At 46.0% G+C, this 20,497-nt stretch overlaps 1 protein-coding gene across 7 annotated transcripts in view; it reads right to left on the bottom strand.

Annotated features, from left to right (window-relative positions):
* The window catches only part of MYBL1 (MYB proto-oncogene like 1), a 673,529-nt gene that overhangs the window by 435,436 nt on the left and 217,596 nt on the right, over nt 1–20,497 (bottom strand). For all 7 annotated transcript variants that reach the window (XM_078687219.1, XM_078687216.1, XM_078687217.1 and 4 more), the window contains exon 7: nt 7,966–8,037. In XM_078687219.1, the coding sequence (XP_078543345.1) occupies nt 7,966–8,037 (72 nt within the window). The remainder of the gene's footprint in view (nt 1–7,965; nt 8,038–20,497) is intronic.

The raw sequence follows: 20,497 nt of genomic DNA, 5'->3' as shown, positions 1-20,497 counted from the left end.
CTGATGAGAATCCTGCAAGCTGTTAATCAGGATTCGAAACGCGTCGGCAGTCGTTTTTTCCTAAATTGCTATTTATTACGGAAACCTCTTTTGGTTCCTGAAATTCATTTGAATAGCTCCCATTCAGGCTCTGTGAGCATAACAATTGGTTCAAATAAATGTTTCTCACTTTCTCTCTGGGTTTCTAGACATTTACAAAGAACCCTGGTTTTTCAAATGTAAAAAGTGTTTTATGGTCCATGTATTCAATGTAATGTTGGCATTTGTGAATAAGCTAATGTTTTTTGTAAATTGTTCACTATTTTGTTGGGTATTGCACTTTTGATTTGTTTGTGAATGTATATATGACTCAACCGTGAGGTTGATAGTGATCTGAGTTCTGCTTATTGTGATTTTCTCTCTTTTTTGTAAACTGAGTATTCAATTAACAAACATAAAATGTTTTGTGTAAACTAACAAATTGTGGTTTACTCGTACTGGAAGTCAATTTGTACTTCAATTTACTTGGGGGCATAGGCAATTTTTTCTATGTTGATAACCATTGCAGCATGGAAGGAGGAATTAGAGGATTACTGTTCCTGCTTCCCTGTACAGTATCTGCTGGAGCCACATCCAGGGCTCAGAAAGAACTGGACTATCTGCTGTATCGCTGGTTGGAAAGGTTGACATTGCTTATCGGCCAGCCCCAAGGAATAGCCTTAAAATGTTCTGAACTAATGGGACAATTGCTACACATGCATCAGAAACACCAAAGATCATGCAGTGAGGCTTGGCTGTCTTTACCTTTTTCTAGCACAGAGTGCACTTTATCTGAAAACAGTCTGGACCCATCAAAGGGCATAGCTATTAAGAACAGGTGCAATCGCCACAGATGCCTCATTCAAGCATGCCTCCTAAGCATGATAATAGTGCCAATAGCTCTGCACACGCAATTAGTAATATCTAGGCCTGCAAGGGTTACATACTTTGATACATCCTGTCCATAACGTATTGTCTGAGCAAGAGAGGCACTGAGTCCTCTAGAACCATCTGCAAGATCTCGTTGGCCAAGCCCTACAGAGCACGAGTCTTCCTGCCCAGTAAACAAAGTTCATTTATGGACCAAGGTGCCAAGCTTACTAAAGAACACATTCTTTTACCAAAAGCATCAGTTCTTTGGGATTCCCTTTATGGAGGATATTTCAGGAATGAATTAGGATTGCCTATGCATGTTGAGGCCTGCACAACAAGGCCTTCAGGTTTAGGGTGCTTGTTTAGGAAGTCCAGAACACTGGGTGCAAGTCTACAGCGTGAGGATAATGACCAGCTGACTGAGAGACAAGAACAAGGGTTAGGCCATGTATCCATCAAAAATCAGAGAGCATCATTAAATGGTAGCAAGGGCTCTGATGATGTTGGACCTGGAGAGAGAATATTTGTTTGAAACTTTTTTTTTCTTTAGCAGCTGCAGATCTAGCACCTGTGCTGTACTCCCAACACTGCTGCAAACGAGGTACTTTCTTCCGAACTTGGTTCAGGCTCCATCATGAGCACTGGCACTGAAAGTTCCATAGGCCACGGTGGAGGGTGGTTTCTGCACTACTGCAACATGAACTGTCGTTGAAGTCTGTCCCAGAGTGGATATGGCTTCAGGAATGGGTCCCAGGGAGATAGACTGCATCAAAGAAGGACATGCCGGTGGTAATCTGACAAGAGGCCCTTGGGTGTGCCTTGGGCCCAAGACAAACTGGGGAATCAGTTCTGAAACTGGAGACTTCGAAGAGGTGTGATTTTCATCTTGATGCCCAAATACATTCTATTTCGAATCAAAGTGGTGGAACGTGTAGAGTTCTGCTTAGTCTTTTTTTCATTTGCGCATGTATTCTACTTAACCCCAAACTTCAAGCGGGAAGTGGTGAATTGATCAAGTGAACAGGGACAGATACACTGGGATTGCTACTTGGAGAGAAAGCAAGACCTGTGCTTCAACTGCAACCTCCAATTGCCTTCAGTGATGTAGAGTTTCACCTTCTGGTCTGGGATAGCTTTCAGGTGTATGAGGGCGCACATGATGCACAACTTAAGAGTTGCGACCTGAGCCCAAACGCACAAGTTACTACTTGTGTAACGATATATCTGTAAGAGACATTAGTTAGTATTAGATTCCTTACCTTAGAATATCCCCAGGCGTCAGACTGGATCCGGAAACTTTTGCGTAGCAGTACCCTTGCGCGTCGGTAGGCGTCGTCTGCGGCTCCGCGTCCGTCGTGGGCGTCGTGATGACGTCGTCGGAGTACTTAGATGCCGCCTCCGCGTGCTGACGTCAGTTCTTAGACACAGCTTTTCCGCGCCAGAAACGCAGAGCCATGTTAAAAACCAACACTGGTGCCATTGAAACTAGGGCCCTGAAGGGGACAACCCTAACCCTAGATATTGGTTCGCAGAACGGGGAGGATGGGTGGGTCGGTAAGGAATCTAATACTAACTAATGTCTCCTACAGATATATCGTTACACAAGTAGTAACTTGTGCATCTGAAAGAGACACGTTAGTATTAGATTCCTTACCTTAGAATAGATACCCCAGCAATACCAACCCCGGTGGTGGGTCTGCGAACCAATAATCACACCAGAAAGTCCTGGAGGACGTAACGGCCAAAGAAGCTATCCCTCTGGACTTGGCTGTCCAGGCAGTAGTGTCTTGCAAACGTGTGCAGCGATGCCCACGTAGCTGCCTTACAGATGTCTTGTAAGGGCACACCCCTGCCCAGGGCAGTGGTAGTTGCCATGGCTCGGGTAGAATGAGCCCGCAATCCAGCAGGGGGCTCCTTCCTAGCCAACGAGTATCATGCCTGGATACACAAGATGATCCACAGGGAGATGGTCCTCTTGTGCACCGCTTTCCCCTTCTTAGCGCCCACGTAACCAACAAAGAGTTGGTCATCCACCCGGAACTGGCGTGTGCGATCGAGATAAAACGAGAGCGCACGTTTTGGGTCCAGACGATGGAGCCGCTCTTCCTCTTTAGAGGGATGCGGTGGCGGAAAGAAGGTAGGCAAGGTGATAGACTGCCCAATGTGGAAGGCCGTGACAACCTTGGGCAGGAAAGATGGTTTGGTACGAAGCACCACTTTGTCCGGATGGACAGAAAGGAAAGGTGGAGTACAAGAAAGAGCCTGGAGCTCACTCACTCTCCTGGCAGAGGTGATGGCAACCAGGAAAGCAGTCTTCAAAGTCAGAAGGCGAAGAGGGCAATTGTGAAGTGGCTCAAAGGGAGCGCACATCAGAAAAGTCAGAACCAGGTTCAAGTCCCACTGAGGCATCACAAACGGAACAGGAGGAAAAGTGTGAGTGATGCCCTTAAGAAATCTGTTTACAATAGGGGACTTGAACAAAGAAGGCTGATCAGGTAGCCTGAGAAAGGCTGAAAGGGCAGAAAGGTAGTCCTTGATAGTGCCCAGAGCAGAGCCCTGCTGGGCAAGAGAAAGAAGGAAGAGAAGAACCTCTGAAAGAGGGGCAGCAAGAGGATCCACAGCCTTTGCTGTGCACCATGCCACAAATCTGTTCCACCTGCAGGCGTATACCGACTTTGTGGAGGGATGCCTGGCTGCCAGAATGACGTTACAGACTTCAGGAGGCAAGTCAAATGGCCTCAACTGTCGCCGCTCAATCTCCAAGCATGGAGGTGGAGACTGGACAGGTTCGGGTGGAGGACCGTCCCCTGCTGCTGCGACAGAAGGTCCTCCTGAAGAGGCAGACGAACCGGGGGATCGACTGACATACTGAGTAGCTCGGGATACCAGTACCTTCGAGCCCAGTCCGGAGCCACAAGGATGACTTGGGCCCGGTCGCGCCTGATCTTCTTCAGCACTCTGGGCAGAAGTGGTATAGGCGGAAAGGCGTACAACAGACCGCAACTCCACTCGCGACGAAAAGCGTCTCCGAGCGAGTGCCGCCTTGGAAATTCCAACGCGCAGAACTGATGACATTACGCGTTCTCTTCGGTGGCGAATAGATCTAACCAAGGCTCTCCCCACCAGCTGATGCAGGAGGTCTGCCGTAGTCTGGAGGTGGCTGACGACTGTCTGGGGCGAGCCCGCCTTCAACAGCCAGTCGTCGAGGTAGGGGAAGACTGAAACCCCCAACCTGCGCAGATGAGCCGCGACCACCACCATCACCTTTGTGAACACCCGTGGGGCGCTGGTAAGGCCGAAGGGGAGCACGGTAAACTGAAAGTGCTCGTGGCCAACCGTAAACCGCAGGTAGCACCGGTGGGCCGGCAGGACGGGGATGTGGAAATAAGCGTCCTGCAAGTCCAACGCTACCATCCAGTCTCCTGGATCCAGGGCAGCTAAGACCTGAGCCAGTGTCAGCATCTTGAACTTCTCCTTCCGGAGGAAGCCGTTGACGTTCCGTAGGTCCAAGATAGGGCGCAGGCCCCCTTTGCCCTTCTTGGGTACCAGGAAGTAGTGGGAGTAGCAACCACACCCTACTTCTGGCCCAGGAACGCGCTCGATGGCCCCCTTGGCCAAGAGGGCCGTAACTTCCTCCTGCAGAAGTCGCAAGTGATCCCCCGATACACGGTGGTTCTGCGGTGGCATGGCTGGAGGAGTCGCCTCGAAGGGGAGGGAGTAGCCCCTTCGGACGATCTGCAGCACCCACCTGTCCGACGTGACAGTGCGCCAGTGGAGGTGGTGATGGCGAACCCTGCCCCCCACTGGCGTCACATGGGCCTGAAAGCACGGACTAGGAGGGTTTTGAGGCGGATGCTGCGGGGGAAGGTGTGGACTGACCTCGCCGCTGCCCACGACCGCCTGGATGGCGGTTCCCACGGCCGCCACCGCGTTGGGTATTGCCCTGCGGTGCGTGGCTGGCGGCACGTGCGGGCGCACCCCTTCCATGGCCACGAAAGGAGTGATAGGCAGCCGGTTGCTGGCGTTGGCCCGAGAGGCCTAAGGACTTGGCCGTAGCCCTGGAGTCCTTAAAACGCTCAAGCGCATGGTCTGCCTTGTCGCCAAAGAGGCGACGGCCATCGAACGGCATGTCCATGAGCGTGCTCTGGACATCTGCCGAGAAGTTGGCGGACCTCAGCCAGGCGTGGCGTCTGACCGCCACCGTCGTAGCCATCGCTCTACCCAGCGAGTCAGTGGTATCCAGCCCACACCGGATGGAATACTTGGCTGCATCCCGGCCCTCCACAAGGGCTTGGCCGAGTTTGGCCCGTACCTCTAACGGACACTCTGGCAGCACTTCCGCGACCTTATCCCACACAGAGTGGGTGTAACGTCCCAAGAGGCAGGCGGTGTTGGAAGACCGCAGGCCCAAACTAATGGATGAGAAGATCTTCTTCCCATACTGGTCATACCTCTTGGATTCCCGATCCGGCGGGCCGACGGGAATGCGGTTTGGGAATTGGAGGCCTGGATGACCAGGCTCTCAGGGGGTAGGGTGGGAGGACAGAAAACATGGGTCGCCCGGGGCTGGGCGGTGGCGTCTGGCCACGTTCCTATCTACGGGCGAACCCGTAGCGGGCTTGGACTACGTGCCCAGAAGAACGTCAGTCAAGGCCTCATTAAAGGGCAGCAGAGGCTCGGCCGAGCTTGACTGCCGTTTAAGGACCTCAGTGAGGAGGTTAGTCCTCACGGCCGCGACGGGGAGCTCAAGGTTCAAGGCCTTGGCAGCCCTCATCAGCACCACACTATATGTTGCCCCCTCCTCCGAAGCCACGGTAGGAGGGGAGACAAACCCAGTGTCTGGAGAGGTGTCCAGGCCACTGGCCTCCCCAAGGTCTCCTGTCCAGTCCTCATGAGACTGACACTCCCTGGTCAGAGGGTCCTCAGCCCCCTCCCAGTCCTCTCCTTCACCCATCTCCTGAAATTCAGGGTCCTCAACCAATGGGGCCTGTTCATAAAAGTGAAATTCACCCAACGGCGTCTGGAGCGGCGCCCAACGGGGCAGTCCCGACGGCCGAACAGGAACGGAAGGAGGACCGGGGTCGGCGCCGCCCGAGGACGGCGCCGGAGGCGACACCTGAGGGTCCGACGCCGGGGAGGCCGTCAGATCCACCGGCGACGAACCAGATCCCGAAGGAGGACCAGCGGCGTCCTGCGGCGTCGGGCCCGAAGGCGCCGGCGGCGTCGGAACAACTGGACCCCCTCGGCGCCGGGCCCGAAGGCGCCGGCGGCGTCGGGATAACAGGGACCTGCGGCGCCGGGCCGAAAGGCATCGGCAGCGTCGGGGCCGAAGCACCCGACGGCGTCGGGGCCGTAGCCGCCGACCCGCTAGGGCTCCCAGACGGGTCCGCTGGGCCCGGAGGAGCCGCGGAGCCCGTCGGAGGAGAGAGTTTCCTCATGGCCATGAGGAAGCGCTCGACCTCCTCCGGCGTCGCGTTGAGCCCAGGGACCGTAGGGTATGGGGCTGAACGCGGCGCCCGCGACTCCGACGGAGCCGCGTGGGCGGTGTCACCCGAACCCCCGGCCGCATCGCGCGAACGTCGGGGGGAGTCCGAGGAGCGATGACGCCGCTTGCACTTCTTGTGCCGCTTACCTGACGACGACTTCGACCCGGAGGAGTGCGGCCTACTCTCGGAGCTGTGGTGGCTCCGGGCCCGCGACCTGTCCCTCGACCTCCCATGGGATCGGGACCTCTCACGGCGCGGGGCCGACTGCCGGAGTTCGAGGCGCCTACGGGACCGCTCCCGCCTGGCTTTCGAAGAGAGGGCCCGGCAGTCGGAGCAGGCCTTGTCGTCGTGGTCGACGCCCAAACACGACAAACACACACGGTGAGGATCCGTGACCGACATCAGCCGGTCGCAATCGTCGCAATGCTTGAAGCCGGGCATCCCGATCGGCACCGTTCCGGAGTCGAGAGACTTCGAAATAGTAATCAAAAAGGATCAAAAAGTTTAGTCAAAATTGACTAGGGTTACTGCTTTTTCCAGATCTGCGCTTGCTGGCGCGGAAAAAAGAAGAACTGACGTCAGCACGCGGAGGCGGCGTCTAAGTACTCCGACGACGTCATCACGGCGCCCACGACGCCGCCGACGGACGCGGAGCCGCAGACGACGCCTACCGACGCGCAAGGGTACTGCTACGCAAAAGTTTCCGGATCCAGTCTGACGCCTGGGGATATTCTAAGGTAAGGAATCTAATACTAACGTGTCTCTTTCAGATACCAAACGCACATCTTGCTGGTCTGTAACCAAAATCTGCTTCCTGCAATCAATGCAGTATGAAGCCGGTGGTTTATTAAGGTAATGCAGTTACATAGCACACTCTATAAAATAGTTTTTGAAAGCATCAATAAATTGATAACAGATGCAAGCAGAGCACAGAATGAGCACTGAAAGGCATGGAAAGAAAGAAAATTATGACAGTGCAAAGTGGTGGTGCTTATATGCAGCTCAGTGCCAAAGCAGAGCTGCACACCACCATCTACCGCCACACGGGAGAGCTGTTGTTGAAGGTCTCTGGATCGAGTCTGGTGCCTGGGGATATTCTATAGGTGAAACCTGCAGTTAAAATTAGCCAATAGAAGCAATCAGCACTCTTCACTTAGGGTTTGCACTGAAATGTTTCAGAGCCTAAAAAGGAATAAGCAGTGATACAAAAAACAAGCAAATATTTACAATAATAATAAGTATCGCAGATGAAGATATAACAGTGTAATATTAAAATTAAGTGGCAACAAAGTGCATTACATGTTGCCAGCCATTAAATTATTGTATTATTGGAAGGTTTGCCAGAGCAAATAAACTGGTGAATGAAATAAATATTTTGTGAATGCAATGATGCCAAGGCATGAATCCCATATTTAAAAAGTAAAATCAACTTGACATTTTTATTTGCAAGAATAAATAATACCACTTGTACCAAATACAAGAAGAAAACTGCTCTTTAGTCTGCTGATGGCATATGTGTGGTGCGTTTTTCATATAAAGTAATTATGTTCATAAATAATACAGATTTTATCAAACAGTAACATCTAACCTGGATAAGTGCAAAAGAGTTCTGTACATTTTCACTGCTGCTTTCTGGTGACACATACTGGTAGCCTGGGATCTAGAATTAAGAACATACAAAAGAATGTAAGAACTTTTTGGCAATAGAGTTTTATTTATTCATTTTCTTTTAGCCAAAAGACAAAGCATTTGTGTTATTTTCCTTCATTGCAGCTTCTTGCCATTGGGAGACCTCTTCTACTGATCTATATCACCAGTTCTCCAGCAGTATTATTTGCACCTATATCTAAAGTTTGAAATGCCTCTCTCAAAGTCAGAAATTCTGAAAAATTATTTTAACTTTAAATTAAGGGCGAACCAAATTTTTATTTTGGAAGTAAAATTGTGCATAATTTCCACTACTGGATTACCAACATTTCCTGTAAATTATGTGTTTTTTGGCTCAGGCTAATTATGAGATATGTGCTCGTATGTACATACCAAAGAAAATCTTGGGAGATATATACTGGCACAGGCTTCCTTTTAAACACCTTATTTCTAATTATACATGCTTAAGTAACCATCACTGCAAATCATCAAACACGACAGTGGCATATTCAGAGACACACATTACAGGTCAATTCATCTGTAAGAAGGCATGCACGCCATCTTTTCACAACACGTTAAAACTATTTAAAAAAAAAAAAGAACACAAGCAAAATGCCCTGTGGCATGCAAGAAAAAATGAAGGCTCTCTCCAGAGAACAGAGAGCCAATCTCAGAAGATCTCTTAGCCTGAAGCAATGCCATTTTAATGAGAAGGATGCCACACTGCAAAAATAGTGTTTCCTGTAAAGTAGGAAAGGTTATTTACTTGAAATTGTAGTTCTCCCAAGTTCTCAATCATGGACATCTTCACTGAATTCAACATTTAATATCCTCACCCATCTGTAGAAACCAAGGAGCACTTGAATATCCTTCTCCCCTAGCTGTATGTAGGAAATATTAACTGAATGTATTCCTTTTTCATTTAAAAAGAAAGCCAAATGGAATTAGAAATGAAAATATGTAGAACCATGTTGTTTAACTAGGGGTTTCTAACTATGTTTAACTAGAAAAAGGAGACTAGATGGTAGAAAAAATGGCAGATAAGCAGGAGTAGTTTATCTGAAAAAAACACAAATCCCCCTACGGAATTAAACAACCCACAGCAATGGTATCTGGAGACCAGTTTATTCTGACAGCTTGGCCGGACTGTTTGACTCCCATGCTTAAACAGGTCATGGTCCTCCAGGAAGATGTGGAGAATGACAGTCTACACTATCATTGAAGATTCTCCTGCTGAAGAAGTAGGATTATGTGTATGTTACACTGAACATGTTTTGATTTGTTCATAAGCAAAAGCTCAAAAATGCATAATTATAAAAATCTGTTACATAGATCTTCGTATTAGTCGTATATTTGCCCAGGACAAGGGCTACCTCTAAACAATCCACATGCCCTATTGCTGAAATTGCATTCAGAATAAAAGCTCCAAACCATAGCGAACAATGGTTTCAAATACTCTTCGTGATGGTCAAAATAAAATACAATACAATTAAAATATGCATCCTAATAATTTAGTATTAAAGGAACATGTGCGAATATCTCCCTTTTGCTGGACTGAAATAATAAAACCAAAATGTATTCAGCTTTGATGAACCATCACTGTCCATTTTACAAGAACTGGTCTTATCAATAGGTAAAGATTTCATATCACCCCTGCCAAGCCTAAGAAGCTTACTCCTAATTATGTACTGTTTAGAATGCAAATAACTAACTCATCTATACTCTTTTCTAAATGCAACTTTACCTAATAAAATATTATGGTTAAATTATCCATTTCATTTTCAGTAAACTACTAATTTAACAAACCAGAGACATTAGAAGCTGGTGCCTTATAAAAATATTTTTAATATGAACTTAATGAGCTCAAGCAAGCAAATGATAATTTGTTTTAATCCAATGTATTTAATAATAAACATTTTCAGGCGCTAAGCAGCTTGAAGTTCATAGGCATATCAGTCAACTTCTATTCTATTGGCTTGTATCACTTAAGCTACGGGAAGCCCAAAAGCCTTTTTCATAATGAGAACCTTTAGGGCAGAAAAATGGTTTTACCCTCAAAGGCTAAATGTTCAGCTCCATATCAGATCAGCGGAACAATTTTCCCATTTATTCGCATAATGAGAGTTTGGGCAGAAAATTCCCCATAAAGATGGTTAACTACCGTAAGCCATTCAATCAGCTCAGTACCTTGGATTTCATCCATTTCCAATGCGGTGCCCAAGTCAAGGAATTGGAGAGTGCTATGCCTAAGTTCTGCTATAAGTCATCAATTTCCAAATTATTTTTAATTTATCACCAACTAAATTTGTTTTGTCCACTACCAAATTACAGTACTTTAGATTTTTTTAGCATTGATGGCGAGGTTATTGGATGAACAGTCGTCTACAGCAAAAATTAAACAGTCAACATGTAGATTACCCAATTTAGGACAAAACGAGTTTGGTGAAACTGAGGAAAATTCCATGTTTAGACATCCAGGTAAGAAGTCGAGAAACCAACAATGGTATGATAAAGCTTAAGTGGAGGAAAATGAACAAATAATCAAATGGAATCTAAAAATAGGCCAGACACACCTGGAAACCAATGGTAGAATCAGTCCAGACAGAAGATGTTTTGAACAAACAGACTGATCTTCAGGCAGCTGCTTTGTAACATTTACCAACAAGGTAGTAGTAACTCCGTTTCTCTTCCAGGGGATACTCATCAAATTCATAAGCACTGAATACTCCCGCCCACGTGCGATCGGTGTGGTTTTGTTCTCCTGTACCAATAAAGGTTCTTTACCATACAACGGCGTCAGAGTGCTTCCCATAAAGGGCAACCTTTTGCAGCATACATTTTAGGCGGCGGCCTGGCCGCCGGGAGAGCACCACCTCATTTAACAGGGGGCCATGCAATCTGGTAACTACCAGATCTCTTGTTGGGGACGCTGTGCTGGATTAATGGAGACAAGTCACACTGAGGCCCATCTGAGGGCTTGGAATTTCTCTGGCAGTATCTAAATGTAAATGTAAATGTAAATGTATTTCGACTTATATAGCGCACGAATCACCCAAAGGTCTCAAGGCGCTTGCTTAGGGAACCCGTCCTAGTATTCCCCTGTGAGATACCCCGGCAGGGTATCCACAAGGTGAAAGCCAGGCATCCCGCCGCGAGGGGCCGTAGTGGAGATTAAGCAAGCTATTGCCCAGAGTCGCAGAGTGTGACCCCGTGAGTCGAGTAGGCACCGGAGCGAGAATTGTCGAGTCCGTGGAATTTTTGAGCCCGAGACCCGCCGAGGCGGGGAATCGAACCCTGGTCCACGGCTGATCTCAGCTTCCGGGTCTGCCGCCTCTAACCACTGAGCCACGCTTCTCCACCTATCTAAGTGTGCGGTGATCGATCTACAATCTGCCATGGACTACAAAGCCCAGCATTCAGCTTTGTGATATATAAGCGGCCCATGCAGGGCGGGCTTTCCTGTAATAATTTCAGGGGATGGTCCGGAAAAGGCACACACCTCCATCCTCGTCCACGCCTCTGAGGAAGAAGGCATTTAAACTTCGAAACGCGTCAGGCAATTTGGACGCTGTTTGACTTCCAGGAGCTATCGGTGTGGTTTTGTTCTCCTGTACCAATAAAGGTTCTTTACCATACGACGGCATCAGAGTGCTTCCCACAAAGAGCAACCTTTTGCAGCGAATATATATATATATATATACACATATAAGCAAGCATGACCCCTCCAAGGAAGAAGAGGTCAGAGGACACCATGGGGCTTCAGAAGAATCTTTAATACACGTTTGCTGGGCATAATGCATTTCGGCGTAAGTGTGCCTTCATCAGACGCCCTTTACAAACACAGGAAAACACCACGCCTCCCTTTGAAGTGTTCCGGTCCTCCCCTGGATGGAGAGTCAGCTGGCTCAAACAAAATTAAAGGCAACTGCAGTAGAACAGTGTAAACTACAGCTCCCAAGATGCAGTATTCGGTAAGTACCGTTTGATGAGCGCTGAAATACCTTGTGAAAGGGAAATTTGGTGCAACCTGTAAATTGCGGTGAGAGCCTTCCAAAATCCCCACACGTTCTCCCTCATGTAGCAGGTTGTAGAGCAGCCATGCAGCGCAAATGCAGTGAAACCGCTGCCTCGTGAAGTCACAATCCGCTACTAGCGGTGGCCGTATGCTCCCTGGTTGATGAGGCGGGACTGCGACATCCGATACCTCGGAGAAACAAAGTACAGTGTTGCCACTGGATCCGGCAAGAACACAGTCCTCTTGTAGAGCGGGTCCTCTGAACGCGGCTTGCCAGCTGCCGCGGAGATAAATAAGCAAGCATGACCCCTCCAAGGAAAAAGAGGTCAGAGGACACCATGGGGCTTCAGAAGAATCTTTAATACACGTTTGCTGGGCATAATGCATTTCGGCGTAAGTGTGCCTTCATCAGGCGCCCTTTACAAACACAGGAAAACACCACGCCTCCCTTTGAAGTGTTCCGGTCCTCCCCTGGATGGAGAGTCAGCTGGCTCAAACAAAATTAAAGGCAACTGCAGTAGAACAGTGTAAACTACAGGTCCCAAGATGCAGTATTCGGTAAGTACCGTTTGATGAGCGCTGAATTACCTTGTGAAAGGGAAATTTGGTGCAACCTGTAAATTGCGGTGAGAGCCTTCCAAAATCCCCACACGTTCTCCCTCGTGTAGCAGGTTGTAGAGCAGCCATGCAGCGCAAATGCAGTGAAACCGCTGCCTCGTGAAGTCACAATCCGCTACTAGCGGTGGCCGTATGCTCCCTGGTTGATGAGGCGGGACTGCGACATCCGATACCTCGGAGAAACAAAGTACAGTGTTGCCACTAGATCCGGCAAGAACACAGTCCTCTTGTAGAGCGGGTCCTCTGAACGCGGCTTGCCAGCTGCCGCGGAGATAAATAAGCAAGCATGACCCCTCGAAGGAAGAAGAGGTCAGAGGACACCATGGGGCTTCAGAAGAATCTTTAGTACACGTTTGCTGGGCATAATGCATTTCGGCGTAAGTGTGCCTTCATCAGACGCCCTTTACAAACACAGGAAAACACCACGCCTCCCTTTGAAGTGTTCCGGTCCTCCCCTGGATGGAGAGTCAGCTGGCTCAAACAAAATTAAAGGCAACTGCAGTAGAACAGTGTAAACTACAGCTCCCAAGATGCAGTATTCGGTAAGTACCGTTTGATGAGCGCTGAAATACCTTGTGAAAGGGACATTTGGTGCAACCTGTAAATTGCGGTGAGAGCCTTCCAAAATCCCCACACGTTCTCCCTCATGTAGCAGGTTGTAGAGCATATGTGAAAAACAAGGGCCCCCTGAATAGAAATAACGATTCCTAGGACAGGGAAATAAACAGGTGTGTGAAAACTTCCTAGGCAATCATAAACAAGGAAACTAATGCAAGGAGGGACGGACAACTAAATAAATGCATATACATACATGTACTATTTATTTATCAAAAAACATATATTGTACACCAGGTTGTTTAAAAAACAAAAAGACAATTCATAAATCACAATGACACAATAAATTATTAAAAACAATAATAAAGCATAAATATCAAAATAGAACAACAATTAATAATAAAACCAAGGGTGGCAAATTTATTTCGACGCGCGTTTCGGCGTGCAAGACAACGCCTTCTTCAGGAGCCACACAATTTTCTGCAATGTAACAGAAAAACATATATTATAACAACCCTATTTATTCTACAATCTACAATCTGCCATGGACTACAAAGCCCAGCATTCAGCTTCGTGATATATAAGCGGCCCATGCAGGGCGGGCTTTCCTGTAATAATTTCAGGGGATGGTCCGGAAAAGGCACACACCTCCATCCTCGTCCACGCCTCTGAGGAAGAAGGCATTTAAACTTCGAAACGCGTCAGGCAATTTGGACGCTGTTTGACTTCCAGGAGCTATCGGTGTGGTTTTGTTCTCCTGTACCAATAAAGGTTCTTTACCATACGACGGCATCAGAGTGCTTCCCACAAAGAGCAACCTTTTGCAGCGTATACATATATATATATATATATATATATATATATATATATACATATATATATATATATATATACACATATATATATATATATATATACATATATATATATTTTTACAGCAAGCGTCCCAAGACGAGAGGAGCGGCCACAAGCTGGTGCAGGCGGCGAGGTTCAGGACACCCTCGCAAATCAATGATTACAGCAAAGTTTTCTTCAAAGGAAGACGCCGCACACCACCTCAAATGTATGACTTATTTGTTTATTTCTTGTAGGTTCCCCACCTACGCGTTTCAGACAGGTAAACTGTCCTTGATCACGGTTACAAAAAAAAAAAACTTGCAGCGGGAGGTGGCGGTGGCGTTAAGGTAAGTTTTTTATTTTATCTCTGGATCCCTGTCCCCTGATCCCCATCCCCCCCCCACTTTGGCAGGGGACGGGCCGCTACTCAGTGTGTGAACAGTTTTTTGTTTAGAAAAATGGATTTGGGAAGAAGGAAATGGTTTGATTTACACTGAATTCTAAAAACAAATTTTGCTCAGAAAAGGAAAAGGTACTATATATATATATTTTTTTGCAGAGTTTTATATAGCGCGAACTAGACCCGAACCGAATCAGGTATCAGAGCGCTTTACATATTTACAGTTACGTTACATGAGGACACACTTTCATTTTAGGCTTGGGGAGATTAAGTGATTTGCCCAGAATCACAGGAGGTTTTGGCGTCTTTACCGAGACTCGAACCCAGGTCCCCAGGTCCGAGGTCGAGTGCCCTAGCCGTTAGGCCAACTCCTCTCCCCTATATATATACCTGTAATACAAGTTCTCTGTCATTCTCAATCAATATAAGTACAATATCTTGCTGTTGCACAATCCCTAAAAAACACTGCTTTTAAGAGGTCTTTACAATAAAAACATAACAGGCAACATGTTCTACTTATTGTCATTTTTTGGCCTAGAAAAGTAAATGCAGTCAGTTAAATTAGTATAGATTTGGATGAACACACCACTGACTTCTCATTTTTAAAATGGCAAAATAAAATAAAAATGAATCCTCTAAAAGCCTGAGCACATGCTGTGCCAATTAGACACTGCGCTTTCGAGAAACTTCATAGTCAGCCAGTTTTTCGATCATGCAGTGTCAGAGAGCCAGTTCATTTTGAAGGACTTCAAGGGTATGACTGCCACGTTTATAGCCTATTAGCCAATGTCCTTTGAAACAGGGAGGTGGACGGCTTATTATGAATTCAGAAAGAATACCTATTACAGAACTAGGATTACAGGTTAAGTAACTTTGCTTTCTCGGACATGGGATTTTCTCCGGCATCCATAAATAGTAACTAGAGTATCAAGCGAAATCACACATCCCAGGAGGTGGGTTGGAATGACTATTCAAAGAGGACACATCACTGAGGAAATAAATTATGCAATGAGGCCTGGCCTACCACAGTACCTGCTCAGTGCTATCATACAAGCGATACATATGATCAAAAGTGTGCATCACTTAAGAACAACACGGCCCATTTTATTCTTATGTACAATCAAATTGGATTTGTAGAACTAGTAGACGCTGTTTCAATCCTTTAGATAGATAGAAGGATCAACATCAAGACTCTAAGAATACATGAGCCCAAGAAAAATAGAGGATGGGCACAAATCAAACCATGAGCTCAATTCAGCTACACCTGTGCGAGGATTGTACAGACTCCTGAAGTCGTCAAAAATTGCCAGTGTAGTTCAGATGGGGTCCAAGGAGATCTGGTATAATGTGCGGGGCAGCGTGGGCCACTTCTAGAATGTAATATCTCCCAGAACCGCAGACAATAAGTATTGTCTTACAACCAAAAGGTGACTAAACCCCTTACTATTGAGCCTAAAACGTATTCTGATCAAGCAAAGCAGATTCTATTGCTCTTATGCAGAATGTGTCTAGTCCAGATATTAGTAAAGTAGCAAGTTGATTATTTTGCTAAACGTTACTGCATAGCTCTGACTTCATGACAGGTACTGGAATAAGTTATAGGTAACAAGGATACCAGAGTATCGGCTGGGCCCTTGGGTAAGATTGTTGGTAAAGAACAGTGTTCCCAAGACCATAGATATCACAATCAATGTAGAAATACATCAAATGATTGATGTATTCAATTGTATATAAAAAACATTAAAAACAATGTGACGTACAGTTTGAGAAATGTGCTTGGTACGCTCATAAAAGTGATACATACATGACAATAAGGGTTTAATGCTTAGAAAAAGAATACCTCAACTTGTTACTTTACTAATATTTGGAATAGACGCATTCCGCTTGAGAGCAGTAGAATCTGATTTGCAGCAAGCAGAATTCTAAATTCCGACTTTTCTTCAGAACCAGGAAACCAGCAGTGAACTTCCTTTTTCTTCTACAACTTATGAAAAGAACTATAGAAAGAATTTCTAAGAAGAATCTTGATCTTTTGAGTCTGTTGCTTCAAGTGTTGTGGGGTGGTAATCTTCAGTGGAATGGAATGTGGTATAGAAAGGAATTTGATTTTGTAACCAGATTTGACAATATTTGGCATACAATTGTCTTTTTTTATCTTCTGCCATAAAGGATAATGGTTGGAAATGTTCCCCCTAACCTGTGTGCTGATGGAATAGTGAGAGAGTCATTGTTTCATTGGAGAGGCCTTACCCGAACAGCAGATAGAAGTTATTGGGAGCAAATGCTTTTTCTGAACTTTTTGGCTTGGAAAAAAACGTTTTTTTGCAACTGTTGTACTTGGTGTTTGAACTGTTGCTGCCTTTTCCAAAAGGGAATATGGGTATGTTATCTGTCTCTTCAATAATCCTAGAACTGAACTTTTGGAAACATAATTCTCTTTTCAAAATTAACACATTTTAAGGATTCCAATAAGGTTATCATGAATTGAGTTTGTCATTGTTGCTAGAACCAAAGAGAGTAGATCCAGAAAAGGGTATAGCCATGTTTTTTGTTACGCTTGTGGAGATGCAAGTCTTAGACAGGAATCTCATCTCAAACAGATGGCATTACAGAGGTTGTGTGCTACCAATCAATAGAATCCTTGGCTGCACTGATGATCTTGTCTGAGGTAATCATACCCTCTTGCAGAATGCCTTTGAAATCCTCCTGAACCTCTTCAGAAACAGGATCCAGAAAACAGACTGCAAAATTTCACAGCTCCCTGTTAATGCGGTGGAACTTGCAACATCCAAAGCTGTGGTAAAAATCATAAATACTTTTTTTATGAACTGAGTCCAGTCTCATTTTCTTATTCGGAGTTTTCTGGCAAGAGACAATACAAATAACTCAGGTGGTGGTGCTTCTATCCATAAGAGAAGATCCAATTCTGGAGATTATATATATATATATTTTTTTATCTGTCAACAAATGTTATATATGTTGATGTTAGAAAGGTAATCATAGGGGGTTCTAGAAGATCTAGAACCACATCAAGCATAGATCTTGCTGATGGTTTGAAAGTAGATTTTCGAAAATGTCCGATGGCTCAAACTGGAGCAAATGCTTCAATATTCATAACTTCATGAGCTCAAATCATACCATTCACCAGATATGCTCTAGGAGGTGGCAAGTCTGAAGACCTGATAGAGATCCCAGTTGTGTCTGATACTGAAGAGGCAAGACCCTTCTCAGAGAATTGAGGTCTGGATCGAGTTCCTGGGCTTGAAGAGGAGGTATACCATTCTCTTACCCCTTTGGAGCCAGAGGACAGCAAGGCAGAGAAGCCATCTCCGCCCTGCTTAGCTCTGAGGCAAACCCAATCTCTAAAGGTGCTTATAAGGCAACTCCAGACTGTATTTACATTTTGTGATGGAGTCACAAGGTGGCAGACATAGTGTTCATCTTTTGGGAGGCAATTGTTACAAAGAGCCGGCACAGCTCTCAAACAGGGGAAATTGAGAAAGAAAACGGCTAAGAAGAAAAAAAAACTGGTGAAAGTTTTTTTTTAAATTACAGCAGCGGATAGAAGATGATGAAAGACATCGAATACAGCCCAAAAACGTTTACAAAATACATGTTTTCAGCGAGAAAAAAAAGAATAGCATTGAAAGTCAACAGTGCTCAGGAATCTTTCTCTAGTAAGTCAAAAAAATAAAGCCTCACTGACCCTGCACTGCAAGACGGAAAGACTGGCTTACCTAGGAGTTTCTTAAAGGACCAGTGTCCAAATGGCAGCGTGTACCTAGCTTATAAGAGGCTACAGGTTTGCTTGATTTTGGCATTTTGAAAATAGGCCATTAAGTGGTGTTTTCAGCCAAGTGTATTGCATATCTAGTTGGTTAACTGGATTTACTTTTTAAAACCAAAAAGACAATAAGTAGAAAATGTTACCTCATACAGGCATGTTTTCACTGACTAAATGTTTATAATAAATGGAGTTCCTGCGATACCGAATGTGTGTATAGATATTCCACTTCTAAAGGAGAACCGACATAATATATTGATAAGTAATTATGTAGTTTAGCACCTTATTTCGTTGAAAGATAGTGTTTGGCTCACGAGGATATCACGCCTGCCTATTGCCGAGCTCTCGGGTCAAGAAATAGCAACGAACAAGGCTACTTTACAAGCAATGTTCTGGTTTTAAGAATAGGTTTAAATAGCGAATTCAACAATGTAATGAATATATCATTCAGCCCCTCTAGTGCACATGTTGGCTCACTGAGGGATACTTATAAAGGCCCTCTAAGATGTTCTCCATGATCGTGACCGATCAGAGAGAGGCTGTACTTTGATGTGGCAAAATACAGATGAAATGGTTTTACCACGGCTTCTTGGATACTCCTTGAATTGGCAGAACTCCCTAAGCACTAGACACAGAATTGTTTCCACTTTAAGATGTAGGATGTTCTAGTGGATTACTTTTTTCAGCTCCATGGCTCACATGCAGTCTCAAGGAAGTTTGATGGTTGATGGTTGATAATGGAGACAGAAAGGAACCAGGGTGCCAAGGATTGTTGTTTAAAATGTAGTAGCCTGCCTTTGTGCCTTAGCAAAGATCAATATCTGGGAAGCACTACAATTAAATGTCTGGCCTTTTGGAAAGGTGCAGGACATGGGGAAACCACTATTGTTTGAACCATTCCCAGGAAATAAAGATGATACAGTTCCTGGAACGCTTGACTTTCATGTGTTATAGGAGTAAAATATTTGAAAAACATTCTTGATCAAAAGATCAAACGGGCTTTACTGCCGTATGTGGTTTGACAAAACAGATTATGAAGTCTAGGCAGCTGGCAGATCCATTTGTGAAGCATACAGCTTCTGGAAAATCATTTATACATGTATCTCATTTAGGACACATTCCTGGGTTCTTGGGAATTATGTTCAACCCTTCTCTCTTCGCATTCTGCACAGTAGGAGAATTATGCATTATTACTGAGAACCCCGTAGAATGAGCCAATACCAAATTGTTTGGGATTTCTTTGAAAGGGTGCTAGACATGGTCTTTTGTTCAAGTATTGAATTGCTACTGTGTATGAGCACTCCCGGTGACACACTGCAGCATAGGAAGGTTTTCACAGCTAGTTCAACTGACCCCGATGCCTGCAGGTTGATGTAAAGTAGATCCTTTAATTAGTGTAGCTACCCCAAGGTAGGGACCCATTGGTCCTGACCTGCACACCCCTTTTAACGCCCCTAAATCCAGTATTTAGGGGCCACCCTGAATCTTGCCGCCTCAGATTCGAGGAAGAAAGACGGACTAAATATCTGTATTAACCCAGCAAGAAGACAACACCTATTGCTTTGGCCCCAGCCCTACCGGCATGTCCCGATCTCGGCCTGCCTACAGCGAAGAAACCAGCAGGTCCAGCAGCCCCCCAGAGTCTGGGGGACCTGCCCTGTACTCACCTTACAGACTTTGTCTCCAGTGAGCACTGGATTTGCTCAAGAAAAACTCCAAGACCAAAATCCGGATTCAGGCGAGTTTGCGATTCTGCACCACTCTGCACCCGACACCCACCGCCCGAGTTAGAATGGCATAACACCAGGAGGAGGTCTCCCCAGTGATCCTGACCTGGGATCTGGTGATCCCCGACCTCCCACAAGCTTCAAGCTAAAGCCTGCAGCTTCAACCTGAAGAGTCCACCCTAAAGTGACCGGAGCTGGAAATAAAACCTGATGCCAGAAGACACCCCACGGCCTTAGGTGGCCCAACCGACAGTGTCCGGGCATCCTGCAAGATCCCACCTTACCTCTCCAGCCACTGGTTGCCTTTAGGAAGTCTGCCTACCTGAGCCTAGAGCTACTTCACTGAACCAAAGGTCTCCATTGAAAAGCACAGGATCTCAACGTATTTTTGGCACCCTGCACCCGGTCACCCCAGTGGCGCTCCTGTGCTGGTTGTTGGCTTCTGCAGTGCTGACCTTAACCCCAGGAGCTTTGCTCCCACACCCAAATGGCCTGCTTGTCAGCAGTCCCTAACCAAAGGCCCCCTTAGCCCATTGG

The sequence above is a fragment of the Lissotriton helveticus genome, chromosome 4_1, assembly GCF_964261635.1.
Source record: "Lissotriton helveticus chromosome 4_1, aLisHel1.1, whole genome shotgun sequence".
NCBI classification, from domain to species: domain Eukaryota; kingdom Metazoa; phylum Chordata; class Amphibia; order Caudata; family Salamandridae; genus Lissotriton; species Lissotriton helveticus.
The sequence above is the reverse complement of the archived record's forward strand: the minus strand, read 5'-3'. Positions and strand labels throughout refer to the sequence as shown.